Here is a 13,932-nt window from a genome sequence, read left to right on the forward strand (position 1 = left end):
ACCTGGCCAGAGATGGATAGATATTTGGTTGGTTCAGCAGGCACTGGCTCAATTTCAGGTCACATATGGCCATTCCAGCTCGACAGAAATCGATTAAACAATTGGCTTCTGTTAGACAGAGCCTTTGAAAAAATGTTCTTGATCGGCTATTTGCAGTCACTAATTAGTGTATTCTGACAGTGGAGGAATCCCTGTTGTCATAATACAAGACCAGAGCAGAGAGGATTCCTTCATCCACCTCACTTGTGTGGATGGAGGGATCCGTTCATCTTGCAGTTAACCCGTTGGCTGATCAAAAAACAGTAATTTATTTTTATGGCCAAAGCTGGCCATATACGGAAAGAATTTCAAATGAAAATTCTTAGGAAACATCTTATAAAAATCCATATGAAAATTCTCAGAACATGTGTTTGTTGTTTGAAAGATTTTGTTTGCTTTTAACATCTGATTTTGGAAAGAGTAAACTTTACTGAATGAAGACCACATTCACTATTAGAAATTTCTTTGTTTGATAAAAAAATTCATCCTGCTTCTTCAAATTTTCTCATCACAGCAGTCAAAAATAAATTTCAATTTGACTCAATAATGATTAGAAAAATGAATGAACTTTCCTAGAACCTTCTCTTCCCAAAACTTTTGGGTCCAAATTCTACTCATCTATGGCCAACTTTAGTTTAATTAGAGACCAAGTGCCATACAATCTTAGGGAGGTTTTCTCATTATACACAGAAACCAGGACAACATGAACAGGTACAAACTTTACGTCATTCACTCTTCACTGAAAATCTAAATACCAGTTCATCCTGGTAGTCATGCAGAGGTGGACACCAAATCCTCCAGAGTTTCTGTTGTAAGACCCACTTTAGCTGCCTGGGGTGAACAGAAGATGTAGAAGAAGGCTAATGAGTCAAAAGCACAGATAACCAGAGTGAATCCTAACCAACAAAAAAACAGAGGTCTCTGCATACTGAGCATGACTTCCATGAAGAAGGGATTTCCCACAATTTTATTTAAAAGTGAAAAAAAAGAGATTGCTAAAATTTAAGTCCCCAAACCTTTTTGCCTTCTCCATACACAAGAGGAAACTTCATATCATCTTCTTCAATTGTTTTATAAGCCCTGGTTAAAAAAAAAAAAGGGAATATACAATATTAAAAAGTGTCCTTTTTTGATTTATACAATTAAATAAGTTGTTAGAAATATTCATTCCCTTATAACATTAATAATTAAAGCTATAAATGAAAATGTGCAGGTAGACTTTCAATGCAATCTTATAATATTATTAATTAGAGGCAGCAATGCACAGCAGGGATGTAAAATTACTGAGGCTAAAGTGTATAAAATGAGTGCAGTTTGTAGAATATACTACATCCTAAATGTAAGGACCCCATGATCCATAAACCCTATATACCATTTGGACATTGGCCCTAAATGTCTATAGACGCTTTCATATCTTTACTGCTAATCAATGAGTTTTGAAAGGTTATTCATATCAAATGCAAGAACACAAATGACAGTGACAGGTATTAGATATATGCTAATGACACCAGACCGGACACTTAACATGTGCTGTTATTATTATATGGCATTTGTTTGTACTTACTATTAATTCTAATTCTTATGTATTTTTAAATTCTAAATGTAGTACTTCTTGAAACCCGTATATGTCTACAGTTGATCCAAACTATACAGTTGTGCTCAAAAGTTTGCATACCCTGGCAGAAATTGTGAAATTGTGGCATTGATATAGAAAATATGACTGATCATGCCAAAAAATGCTCTTTTATTGAAGGATGATGATCATATGAAGCCATTTATTATCAAATCCATTATTTCCATCTTTATAAAGTGCCATTACCTTGTTACGCAGGACTTTTGACAGTTCTTTTCTGATCCCCATGGCTCAGTATCTAGCCTAGTCAGTGCTTCCATGTAAGAGCTGACAAACTCATTGACTATTTATATGCTGACACTAATTGCAATTTAAAAAGTCACAGATGTGGGACATTAACCTCTAATTGGCATTTTAACCCGTGTGTGTCACCTTGTGTGTCTGCAACAAAGCCAAACCTTCAAGGGGAGGGAAACTTTTGATAATGGCCAATTGGGTGATTTCTGTTTTCATCATGATTTAAAAAGGAGCCAAACAACTATTTGATAATAAATGGCTTCATATGATCATCATCCTTCAATAAAAGAGCATTTTTTTTACATGATCAGTCATATTTTCAATATCAATGCCAAAATATCACAATTTCTGCCAGGGTATGCAAACTTTTAAGCACAACTGTATATGGTGCAGCATATATCACCCATGAAAGTTTTTTCTATTTGGTTATATCTGTCTTACGACTTTCAATGGTTACATAATTTAGAAGCCATGTCCTTCCTGCTCTGTGTACTTTATCTAACCTAATTCATATACAGTAAAGTTAAAAATATAATGATTTCATACCAGTTTTATTGCAGTTGTTTTTAAACTGCTTTATTATATATATAATCTTTGTTTTACAAATGAACATTTATTGCATGACAGCACGGAGGGTGCTACTTGCTTTGCTGCTCTTTTTGTCTGATTAAAAAATAAAAAAGTTTGGTCCCGACCACAATAATAATTAAAAAAAATTAAAAATAGACAAAACCACTGTATACTATATCTATTAGCATTGAACCCGAACATACAACAAAATGTTCCATGTTGTTTAGGGTTTTTTTTGCAGAGTGGAGCACAACTGCTGGCTTATGAGCAGCTGACCTGCTGATCCTACCATCAAGAAGTTTATTACAGCAAACCAGCATAGAAATGCATGTACTGTTCCTCCTCCACTTGGCTTTGCCTTTAAGAACAAATGTACGATGTCCTGATTGTCAGTTCTCTCAAACTATATGATTATGCATAGTTAGTCTGAATGTTCTGTGCAGAAAACCATTTCAAATTCTGCTGAGCCCTATTGTGGGCCATTGGAATGCCTTCAGTCAGTGAGTGCAAATGTCAAGGTATTTTTTTAAAGCATAACTAAAGGCAAAACTTTTTTTCTTTTAAAGTTGGATGGGATAAAAATGGTTAGAACCAATAGCAGCTTTTTGATTGTTATCTCTAACTGTTCTGATTACCAATGTCACCAATAATGAAAGTGACAGAATAACAAAATATTGAGTAGCCACCAGATCAGAAATAGAAGAAAAATCTTCCAATGGGAACACTTGTTACCATGACTGTCTAAAAGGATATTTCATTCACATGTTCTTTCACTTCCTGATCATTTTAGAGGACAGTAAGTGAAGGCCTATGTTGGGCCAGTTTGGCCTCTTCTGCGCCCGGAAAACTCTTATGCACTGAATACATAAAGGATATGGCCAAAGACAAAGAAAAGGAAGGATTATATCCATGAGGCAGTGGCCAACAGTATACACCTGGTCGCAAGCGCAGGTACCACCAGAAGCAGACCAAGAGCCAGAAGTACCCCGGTACACAAAGTCCACCATTTGTGTAGGATATATCCTCTGAGACCTCATCGGAAGTGGAGGAATTCACCAAACACTTGTTCAATTTTCAACTGATAGAACCATACATTACAGCAATTAAGGAAGCCATAGAACGGGAACAGGACTCTCAGCCCCCGGAAAAAGTAAAGAGATGCTTCCCAAACCTAAAGAAGAAGGGAGCTGTGTTTCCATTTATGATGGAAATCTGTGAACTATTGGAGGATGAATAGGAAAAGCCAGGAAAGAAAGCGAATAGCCCAAATTTCTCAAAGCTGTACCCTTTTAGTACCTCGGACACCGAATTTTGGGAGACTCCGCCGGGAGTAGATGCGTCATTACAGTGCCTGGCAAGACATATGTTCCTTCCATTAGAGAATTCCACTGCATTCAGGGACCCAGTGGATACACGGGCATAGGCTGACCTTTGAAGGATCTATTCAGTGGCAGGTGCGGCCTGTCGGCCGACCATTACACTTACCTCCATCTCAACAGCATTATAGATGTGGGTCACGAACGTAAAAAACAGCCCTGAGATCAGGAGTTGAGGCAACCAGAATCATTAAAGTATTAGAAGAACTCAATCTAACCACAGCATTCCTAGCCGAGGCATCCGTAGGTCTAGTAACATTGCTAGAGATGCTTATGGCGCACTCAGTGACAGAAAAGAGGGCCCTGTGTCTGTGTCATTGAGTGGCAGATGGCCAAAAACAGGCCCTTTGCAATATCCCATAAAATGGCAGGATGTTATTTGGCAAGACTCTAGAGGAGGGCATCAAGCGAGTTACGGGAGGAAAATCAGGTCTTCTACCACAGAGGAATAAAAAGAGACAGCAGGCTTTTCATTTGGGACAGGCTGACTTCAGAAGAACAGGAGAAGCCAGATTATATAGACCAGGCTGAGAATACATCCGAGGCCAATGGAGAGGAACCCAAAGCTCTTTCTTAAGGGGCACAAAGTCGAGGACAGCCCAGACAACGAATAAAAATGAGAATTCCTTTTGATGGTATAACCATCCAACCCCTCCGAGTAGGTGCAAGGCTCATAGCCTTTTGGAGGGTGTGGACGAAAAATATTGTGGACCAATGGATCCAGAGCACAGTAAAAAATGGTTACAAGATACTATTTCACGAAAAACCACCGAACATCTTTATCAAGACAGAATGGCCTTGAGAGTGGAAGAAGATGGAGTGCTTAATCGAATATGTAGTTGAATAACAGCAGAAAAACGCAATTGCACCAGTGCCCCCAGTGCCTTGGGGGACCCCAGACCAGTCCTGGACCTGAGATCTATGGACCTATTCATCAATCCCAAATGGTTTAAGATAGAATTAATATATACTATCATATCTGTAATACAACCAGAAGATTGGATAATATCAATCGATTTGGCAGATGCGTATCTACATGTTCCAATCAACAGGCACCACCAGAAATATCTAAGATTCACATTAGGAGAAGACCATTATCAATTCAGATGCTTGCCCTTCGGGATCAGTACAGCTCTTCAAATCTTCTCCAAAATTCTACTAGTCACCATTGCGGTCATTCGTTTAAAGAAAGTAACAATCTTTCACTATTTGGACAATATCTTAATGGTGGTCCAATCACACAAGGAAGTGGCACATCAGCACGAATTGGTGGTGAGAAACCTGTCCAATTTCAGATGGCTAATAAACACTCAGAAAAGCCAGCTGATTCCAACCCAAAAGATGGAATACCTGGGATTAATACTCGACACACACAAAGGCCAAATCTTCCTGCCTGACCGCAAGATAGCCGAATGAATAATTTGCGTCAATGGCGTGATGAGTTTGGCGGCACTCTCAGCAAGAGACTGCATGACGCTCCTGTGGAGCTAACAACCCAGATCTTTACAGCTAACAACCCAGATCTTTTCTTGGGCCGAAAAACATGAAGGCTGCCTTAACAGTGGCCTATATTCCAGGCAAACAAAACAGCATTGCGGATCATTTGGACATTCCCCTCCAACCAGTGGTATATTTATGTTTGTGCTGTCCTAGGCAACACAAAAAGCAGCTTTCCCCCTGCTCACAGAGAAAGCCTGACACCAACCAACACCACATTAGCCTGCATCCCCCAAACCCCCCCCCCCACCGGGGAGAGCCTGGCAAGGACCAACACCAACAAACCAATCCGGCTGAGAGAGCCTTCCACCGCCTCCACACACCTGCCACAATGCCACCACCCCACCCAGCGAGAGAGACAGACATATCTTCACTGCATCATACCTTCTGGGCATCCCCGAGAACGAGATTCAGGCTCCGCATGCACAGTCAAGCAGCCTGCAGCCTCTTGCAGATCCCACCTGATCCCCATGCCCCTCCCTGAAAAATGCAGCCAATTGTGGTAAATACGCCCCTGCCACCAACAGCGAATGGGCAATCAACAGGCGCTACTTGCAACCAATCTTTTTCAGCTGGGGGATGCCATCCGTAGACCTGATGGCAATCCCAGAGATTGCACAAGTGCCAAAATTTGTCACAAGATACAGGGACAGCACAGCAATAGCACAGGATGCATTTTCCAAACCGTGGAGCTTTCCCTTAGTGTATCTCTTCCCTCTGGCCCCACTGATCATGAGAACCAGACTACAACTACAGATGGCGTCAGCCCTGCAAGTTCCTCTGCCCCTGAGGAAAGATTTACTGAAACAAGGTCAGTGAACTCACCCCAATCCAGGGAGATTGCAACCTGCGACATGGCTCTTGAATCGGCCAGACTACAAGGCCTTTCGGAAGAGGTAATTTCTATGCTGTTAAAGGCAAGAAGACCCTCTACAAACATTGCATACTCCAGAATATGTGAAAAACATATATCCTTTGCTGAACAACGGAAATTTCCCCCACTTACTCCAAGTGTAGCAAATGTGCTAGAGTTTTTACAATCCGCACTGGATAAAGGCCTAGCCTACAACACAATTAAGGTACAGATTTCAGCAATATTGTCATTTACAGGCTTCAAATGGGCAGATGAGCCCTTGATAAAACTATTTATTAGGGCAGCAATAAGAATACGGCTGCCTAGAAAGAACCTCTTTCCAGCCTGGGACTTGGAGGGTAGTACTAAGGGCTCTGCTCCAGCCACCTTTTATCCAAAGATTCATTCCCATTATGATTTCTAACAGTCAAGTTAACCTTTCTCATGGCTATTACAATGGCGAGAAGAGTGCTGGAACTGGCAGCCCTATCCCGCCGAGACCCATTCTGCATTGTTTTGGCAGATAAGGTTATTTTGCGACCTTCATCAGCCTTAACCTCCAAGGTGGCCTCAAAATTCCATGCAGACTGGAAGTCTGTCTTGCCAGATTTCATGCAGCCACCAGACCAGACAGATGACCTAGGCCTTAGACCACTGGACAGGTTTGCTTTGTTTACAACCTATCTTCTTCGCTCCCAATGGATACTTAAATCTGTTAACGTATTAATTTTACCAGCAAGACCCAGGAAGGGAGAAGCAGCTGTGACAAGACTCATAGCCACCTGGATCACCAAGATGATAAGTCTAGCGTATAGACAACAGGGCCTTGCTCCTCCACAGACGGTAAGAGCTCACTCAACAAGAGGGGTGGTAGCCTCATGGGCGGCGCTCACGAGCGTATCAGTTCAAGATATATGCAGGATTGCAAGTTGGAGCTCCTATGAGACCTTTGCCAGACACTATAAATTGGACGTAAGGTCCGCCAGTCCGGCTAAGTTTGGAGCGGTGGGTATGTCAGCACCTTTTCAGACTAAATAAAAGAATCTGCATGAAGTAGTTAGACGTATTGGTTTTTTCTTGTTGTGTCCCACCCTAAATAGCTATGGTATATCCCAGGTGTGCTGATGTGAGGCTGGCCAGAAAAATGGAAAATTGTCACCAATACTTACTGTAATTTTCCTTTCCTGGCCGGTCCTCACCTCAGCACAACTTTTTTCTTCCCCCCCTAGTGACCTGTCGTCGCTACAAACAGAGAACAGGTGGGGATGGGAGGGTCTCTTAGTTTATCTCTGCTAGGAAAGGTGGTCCTGAGGGTTCGGAGGAGGAGTAAACTCAGGTATGCTGATGTGAGGACTGGCCAGGAAAGGAGAATTACAGTAAGTATTGGTGACAATTTTCCATTTTTCTGGCCAGCCTCACATCAGCACACCTGGGATATACCATAGCTATTTAGGGTGGGACACAACAAGAAAAAACCAATACGTCTAACTACTTCATGCAGATTCTTTTATTTAGTCTTGGTGACAATTTTCCGTTTCATGTAGTCCCCAAGAGCGCCATTTTCTTTGACTGTTTTTCAATTTGACTTATCAGCGGTTAGCTGAGGGAGGGCATACAGCATTCTCTATAGTGGCTTTACAATTGGACTGTGAAATGGCATGCTTTAAGAAGTAGAGAACCCAAGTGAATAAAGGGAGAAACAACTGTCAATGAGATGTAAAATTGCACTATTATAAAAATTCAAGAGTGAGGATTCAGATTCCAATAAATATCCTTTTATGACCATTGCCCTTTAAGATGTGAGCTTTTTGAAATTACACATAATATGAGGTTTAGGATATATTTCTAGTGTAAATTTACAGAAGGGCACGTACACACTGTCAGCACTGGATGAGATCACCAGACCACAAAATGCAAGTTTGCACGGACATTGCAGATCTCTTCAGTGACAAAAAAATAACAACTCCCACTGACACTGTTTTTATTCTTGGATACATCTTCCTTTCAGCACAAGTTTGTTCTGGTTAGAAGTTGTATTCACTATGAGCGAAATTTAAGTGGCCTTATGTTGCAGATTCTTAAATGCATTTACAAAAGATCTACAAGCATTACAAGGTGATTTACAATGTTCCTAACATAGAATAGATTATACTGAAAAAAAATATATATACTGCCAAAAAATACAGACACTGTAAAAATGTTGCCAAAGTGCAACATAAATCTTTTAAATTGGAAATAGATCATGAACCATGCTATAAAATACACAGCCACGTATCAGGACAGTTTGGAAAAAATAATTTTTCAGCAGAATGAGCGGATTTACCTAAAAAAGCTTCAAGTGAACACAACCTAGTCTAAAAACTGTTTAAGGTAACAAAATTGCTGGAGTTGAGGCATATGGGTGTTCCTACAGGTACTGATGGTAGTCTGTAAATCAATCCCCTTATCTTTGCTCAACCTGTAGGATTCTAGGCCCAGGCTGTACACAGAGCCTTCACTGTTCTACAATATCTATTCCTCCTGGTGCAAAGGCTAGCCTCCTCTAATCCTACAAAATGCCAGACCGTCTACAACTACTTAAAGGTGGGAGAAATGATTTAGCATTTTAAGATAGGCTGGAATGGCAATAGCCCTCCTCTGTAATATGAGGGTGGGTGAGCGCAAAACCATAAGAAAATATATACATTTTACTATATTTGTCCAGATAAGATATAACAAAATGAGCCATCCCTGTGCACCACTCTAGACTCGCTTTTCCATTTTATCCTCGGACTCTAGGTACAGGTTCAAGAAGCCCATCCTCGCTTATTATAGGATGAAAATAAATGGATAAGAACCACACTCCAATCTGTGATCTTCTTAATCACTTTATTGAATCATCCATAATACATGCACAGCCATGGTGTCTCCATTCAAAATAACAACTCTTCTTTAACACATTTCACCAAAATGTGGTTTGTGATCAAGCTACATTGTGATGAAACACAAAAAAGATTATTTTTTTTTTCTTGGGTGGAGACACCATGGCATTATAGTAACTCAGAAGAATACAGATTGGAGTGTGGTTCTCATCCATTCATTTTCACAACAAAAAGAATGTTTTGATGACTCTTTTTACTTTATTCTAAAGTCAGACAGAAAGACTGTATATTACCAGCCTGTCATGGTGTGGTCTCGATACAGCATCCTTTTCCTGATTTCTTTCTGCTGTATTCTTCTTGGGAACTCAAGGCATGTAAATTCATTTCCCAGCAGATCTGGCTTTAAGGAAGCCTAGGATAGAAAAGACAGTATTGTATGTATTTCATTTGTATGTAGATTGTAATTATAAAAGAATGTTCTTTCTGTCCTTTTCAGTGTACAAAAACAAAATCTGAATAGACAACTAGTTAAAAAAAAAAGCAGCTTTTCAAAGTTCCTGCTGTTCCACTACCTCATACACATCTTTTAGCCTGACAACCAGATTCTATTCCCTAAAGCCAGCATTTATTCATGTAATAGGCTCAAACCCACCTTCTTACACATCTGATATGTATCTGATCTTTTGGGTACTGCCTGAAGTCTAGCTCATCCAGCACTAAAGTGTGTAATATCAAACTATCTGAGGTGCATAGCACCTACATTTCTATTTCAGCTGAAAGCCCTAGGTTGGAATATAAGCTGGTATATAAATGTCAATTTAACATCATGGGGAATTAAATCTTATGTCAGCTAAGTTGTAGCTGATTGTAGTAGTAAACGTAACGCTACAGAAATCTTACAGAAAACCTCTGCAGAAAGAAATATATAGGTTGCCAGCATCACTCAACCTCATGTCCCGTGAGCCCAGTTGTCATGGACACATCCCCTAGGGTTATGCCATCACACAGCCTGGAGTCAAAGGACAATGCTGTAAAAGATGGTACCCCCAGCAAAATGCAAGTGCCATTATTTCCAGCATTGAGGACTGTCTGCACTGATGCTGGAGGAGAAAAAAGAAGGTCCCCGATTGGCATGTAACCTGCCAGAAATAACGTAAATGTGATGACATTTTTTTTAAAAGTATGAGGTTAGGGAGAAATCTTTTATATATATAAATATATTGAAAGTTATTATTAGAGATGAGCGAAGTATTCAAAAATTCGATTCGGCTGATTCGGCGAATTCGAGGAATAAATTTGATTCGAGTCGAATATATTCGCTGCGAATTTAACTTATAAAAGGGTGTTTCTAGGCTTCAGAGAGCCTTTATATTAGTGCAGAACACTGTACCTTTAATTTAAATGCCCTTGGAGTCTGCTGGGGAAGAGAAATAATACTGTCAGTCAGTATGACATGCAGATGAGTGCCGTCGATCTTAGAATCACCGCACACTTCACTCATTTGGGCAGTCACGGGGCCAAAACCAGAGTGTGGAGCCACAGTGTGGCGGTGGAGGCAGCAGCAATGGGAGGCCATACAGCACCCTATGACAAAAATGGAACCCACCAGCAGTGTGAGGAGACCTGAAAGTGGCACATGGCAGAGTGTGGCGATGGAGACAGCAGCAATGGGAGGCCGTACAGGGACCCATGACACACTCTGGACCTGGCAGCAGCATGAGGAGGCGGTACAGGGGCCCATGGCAGATTACAGGCCTGGCAGCAGCAATGGGAGGCCCGTAATCTGCCAGCACCCTATGACAAAATGGAACACACCAGCAGTGTGAGGAGACCTGAAAGTGGCACATGGCAGAGTGTGGCGATGGAGACAGCAGCAATGGGAGGCCGTACAGGGACCCATGACAGATTACGGGCCTGGCAGCAGCATGAGGAGGCGGTACAGGGGCCCATGGCAGATTACGGGCCTGGCAGCAGCAATGGGAGGCCCGTAATCTGCCAGCACCCTATGACAAAATGGAACCCACCAGCAGTGTGAGGAGACCTGAAAGTGGCACATGTTTGGGGCATGATTCATGGCGGATTTAGTCAGTTGTGTCAGGAACTGGTGGTTTGAAATCCAGACTAATCCACGCCTGATTCATTTTCACAAACGTGAGTCTCTCCACACTTTGGGTGGACAGTCGTGTCCTCCGCAGAGTTACAATACCTCCTGCCGCACTAAACACGCGCTCCGATGCCACGCTACTGGCCGGGCATGACAGCCTTTCAAGGGCAAATTCAGCTAGTTGGGGCCAAAGGTCAAGTTTCGTTGCCCAGTAGTCAAGGGGATTGTCTACCTCGGTTGGCAGGGTGCTGTCCAAGTAGGCCCAAGCCTGTTGTTTGAGGTCCTGCTTCAGGTCCACCTGATGCTGCTGCTGCGGCTGGTTAGTAGTTTCCTCACTGCGCTGGTGAAGAAAGCTACTCATCATCGACTGCAGACTGAGGCAGCCGCTGCTGGTGGAGCTGCCACTGCTCCTACCACCCCACCCCTCCCCTGCTGCCATGGCAGCAGAACGCGAGCGCACAGGGCCCACAGTGTCTGAGGATGGACGTTGGCGCAGAAAGGCAGAGACCAACTGACTACATGGGTGGTTTTTATAGTACTTTATTTTGGCCTCCCTCTCAGCAGGTGTGAAAAAGGCCACCATTTTTGAACGGTAGCGAGGGTCCAACAAGGTGGACAGCCAAAAGTCATCCCTCTGTCTGATGGTTATTATTCGGCTGTCGCTACGCAAGCAGCCGAGCATGCTATGGGCCATTTGTGCCAAGGAATGCGAGGGACTCCCTGCCTCCATCTCCACAGCATACTGCCACGGTGTGTCTGGGTCCTCTGTCTCCTCCTCCTCCTCCTCTACCAGATGCTCCTGCTCCTCCACTCCTGTCCGCTGAGTGGAAAAACCACCCATTTCACTCAATAATTCCTGAGCACCAATGTCCTCCTCTACCTCCTCCTCTTCTTCCTGTCCTGCCCCCACAGGGGTCATGTGGCGTTGAGATCTGTGCGCCACGTCTACCGCACCCTGACCAGCCATTGTTAACAGCATTTGTTCCAGGACGTGCAACAGAGGAATGACGTCGTTCATCCCATAGTCCTGCCGACTCACGAATAGCGTGGCCTCCTCAAAGGGCCTGAGCAAGCGGCAGGTGTCACGCATGAGCTGCCAATGGCTGACATCAAAGTTACACAGGGGAGTACCTTTATCCGCTTGTAACATCAGGAAATCGGTGATGGCCTTTCGCTGTTCGTAAAGGCGGTCTAACATATGTAGGGTTGAATTCCACCTTGTTGCAACGTCACAGCATGAGGAGTCGGTACGGGGGCCCAAGGCAGATTACGGGCCTGGCAGCAGCAATGGGAGGCCCGTAATCTGCCAGCACCCTATGAAAAAATGGAACACACCAGCAGTGTGAGGAGACCTGAAAGTGGCACATGGCAGAGTGTGGCGATGGAGACAGCAGCAATGGGAGGCCGTACAGGGACCCATGAGAGACTCTGGACCTGGCAGCAGCATGAGGAGGCGGTACGGGGGCCCATGGCAGCTTACGGACCTGGCAGCAGCAATGGGAGGCCCGTAATCTGCCAGCACCCTATGACAAAATGGAACACACCAGCAGTGTGAGGAGACCTGAAAGTGGCACATGGCAGAGTGTGGCGATGGAGACAGCAGCAATGGGAGGCCGTACAGGGACCCATGAGAGACTCTGGACCTGGCAGCAGCATGAGGAGGCGGTACAGGGGCCCATGGCAGATTACGGGCCTGGCAGCAGCAATGGGAGGCCCGTAATCTGCCAGCACCCTATGACAAAATGGACAGCACCAGCAGTGTGAGGAGACCTGAAAGTGGCACATGGCAGAGTGTGGCGATGGAGACAGCAGCAATGGGAGGCCGTACAGGGACCCATGAGAGACTCTGGACCTGGCAGCAGCATGAGGAGGCGGTACAGGGGCCCATGGCAGATTACGGGCCTGGCAGCAGCAATGGGAGGCCCGTAATCTGCCAGCACCCTATGACAAAATGGACAGCACCAGCAGTGTGAGGAGACCTGAAAGTGGCACATGGCAGAGTGTGGCGATGGACACAGCAGCAATGGGAGGCCGTACAGGGACCCATGAGAGACTCTGGACCTGGCAGCAGCATGAGGAGGCGGTACAGGGGCCCATGGCAGATTACAGGCCTGGCAGCAGCAATGGGAGGCCCGTAATCTGCCAGCACCCTATGACAAAATGGAACACACCAGCAGTGTGAGGAGACCTGAAAGTGGCACATGGCAGAGTGTGGCGATGGAGACAGCAGCAATGGGAGGCCGTACAGGAATCCATGAGAGACTCTGGACCTGGCAGCAGCATGAGGAGGCGGTACGGGGGCCCATGGCAGATTACGGGCCTGGCAGCAGCAATGGGAGGCCCGTAATCTGCCAGCACCCTATGACAAAATGGAACACACCAGCAGTGTGAGGAGACCTGAAAGTGGCACATGGCAGAGTGTGGCGATGGAGACAGCAGCAATGGGAGGCCGTACAGGGACCCATGAGACACTCTGGACCTGGCAGCAGCATGAGGAGGCGGTACGGGGGCCCATGGCAGATTACGGGCCTGGCAGCAGCAATGGGAGGCCCGTAATCTGCCAGCACCCTATGACAAAATGGAACACACCAGCAGTGTGAGGAGACCTAAAAGTGGCACATGGCAGAGTGTGGCGATGGAGACAGCAGCAATGGGAGGCCGTACAGGGACCCATGAGAGACTCTGGACCTGGCAGCAGCATGAGGAGGCGGTACAGGGGCCCATGGCAGATTACAGGCCTGGCAGCAGCAATGGGAGGCCCG

General features: G+C 44.4%; 1 protein-coding gene and 1 pseudogene across 1 annotated transcript in view; one reads left to right on the forward strand and one right to left on the reverse strand.

Annotated features, from left to right (window-relative positions):
• Nucleotides 1-13,932, reverse strand: part of LOC149462676 (protein phosphatase 1H-like) — a 99,679-nt gene that overhangs the window by 14,281 nt on the left and 71,466 nt on the right. The window contains exons 7-8 of the mRNA XM_089676729.1: nucleotides 9,360-9,478; nucleotides 1,056-1,119 (exon numbers count right to left, since the gene is read on the reverse strand). Coding sequence (XP_089532855.1) covers nucleotides 1,056-1,119; nucleotides 9,360-9,478 — 183 coding nt within the window. The remainder of the gene's footprint in view (nucleotides 1-1,055; nucleotides 1,120-9,359; nucleotides 9,479-13,932) is intronic.
• LOC149462677 (uncharacterized) lies at nucleotides 2,097-4,386 on the forward strand (annotated as a pseudogene).

Source organism: Staurois parvus, unplaced genomic scaffold (assembly GCF_062004578.1).
Source record: "Staurois parvus isolate SC_StPar_1 unplaced genomic scaffold, SC_StPar_1.0 ptg000172l, whole genome shotgun sequence".
In the NCBI taxonomy this organism is placed as follows: Eukaryota; Metazoa; Chordata; class Amphibia; order Anura; family Ranidae; genus Staurois; species Staurois parvus.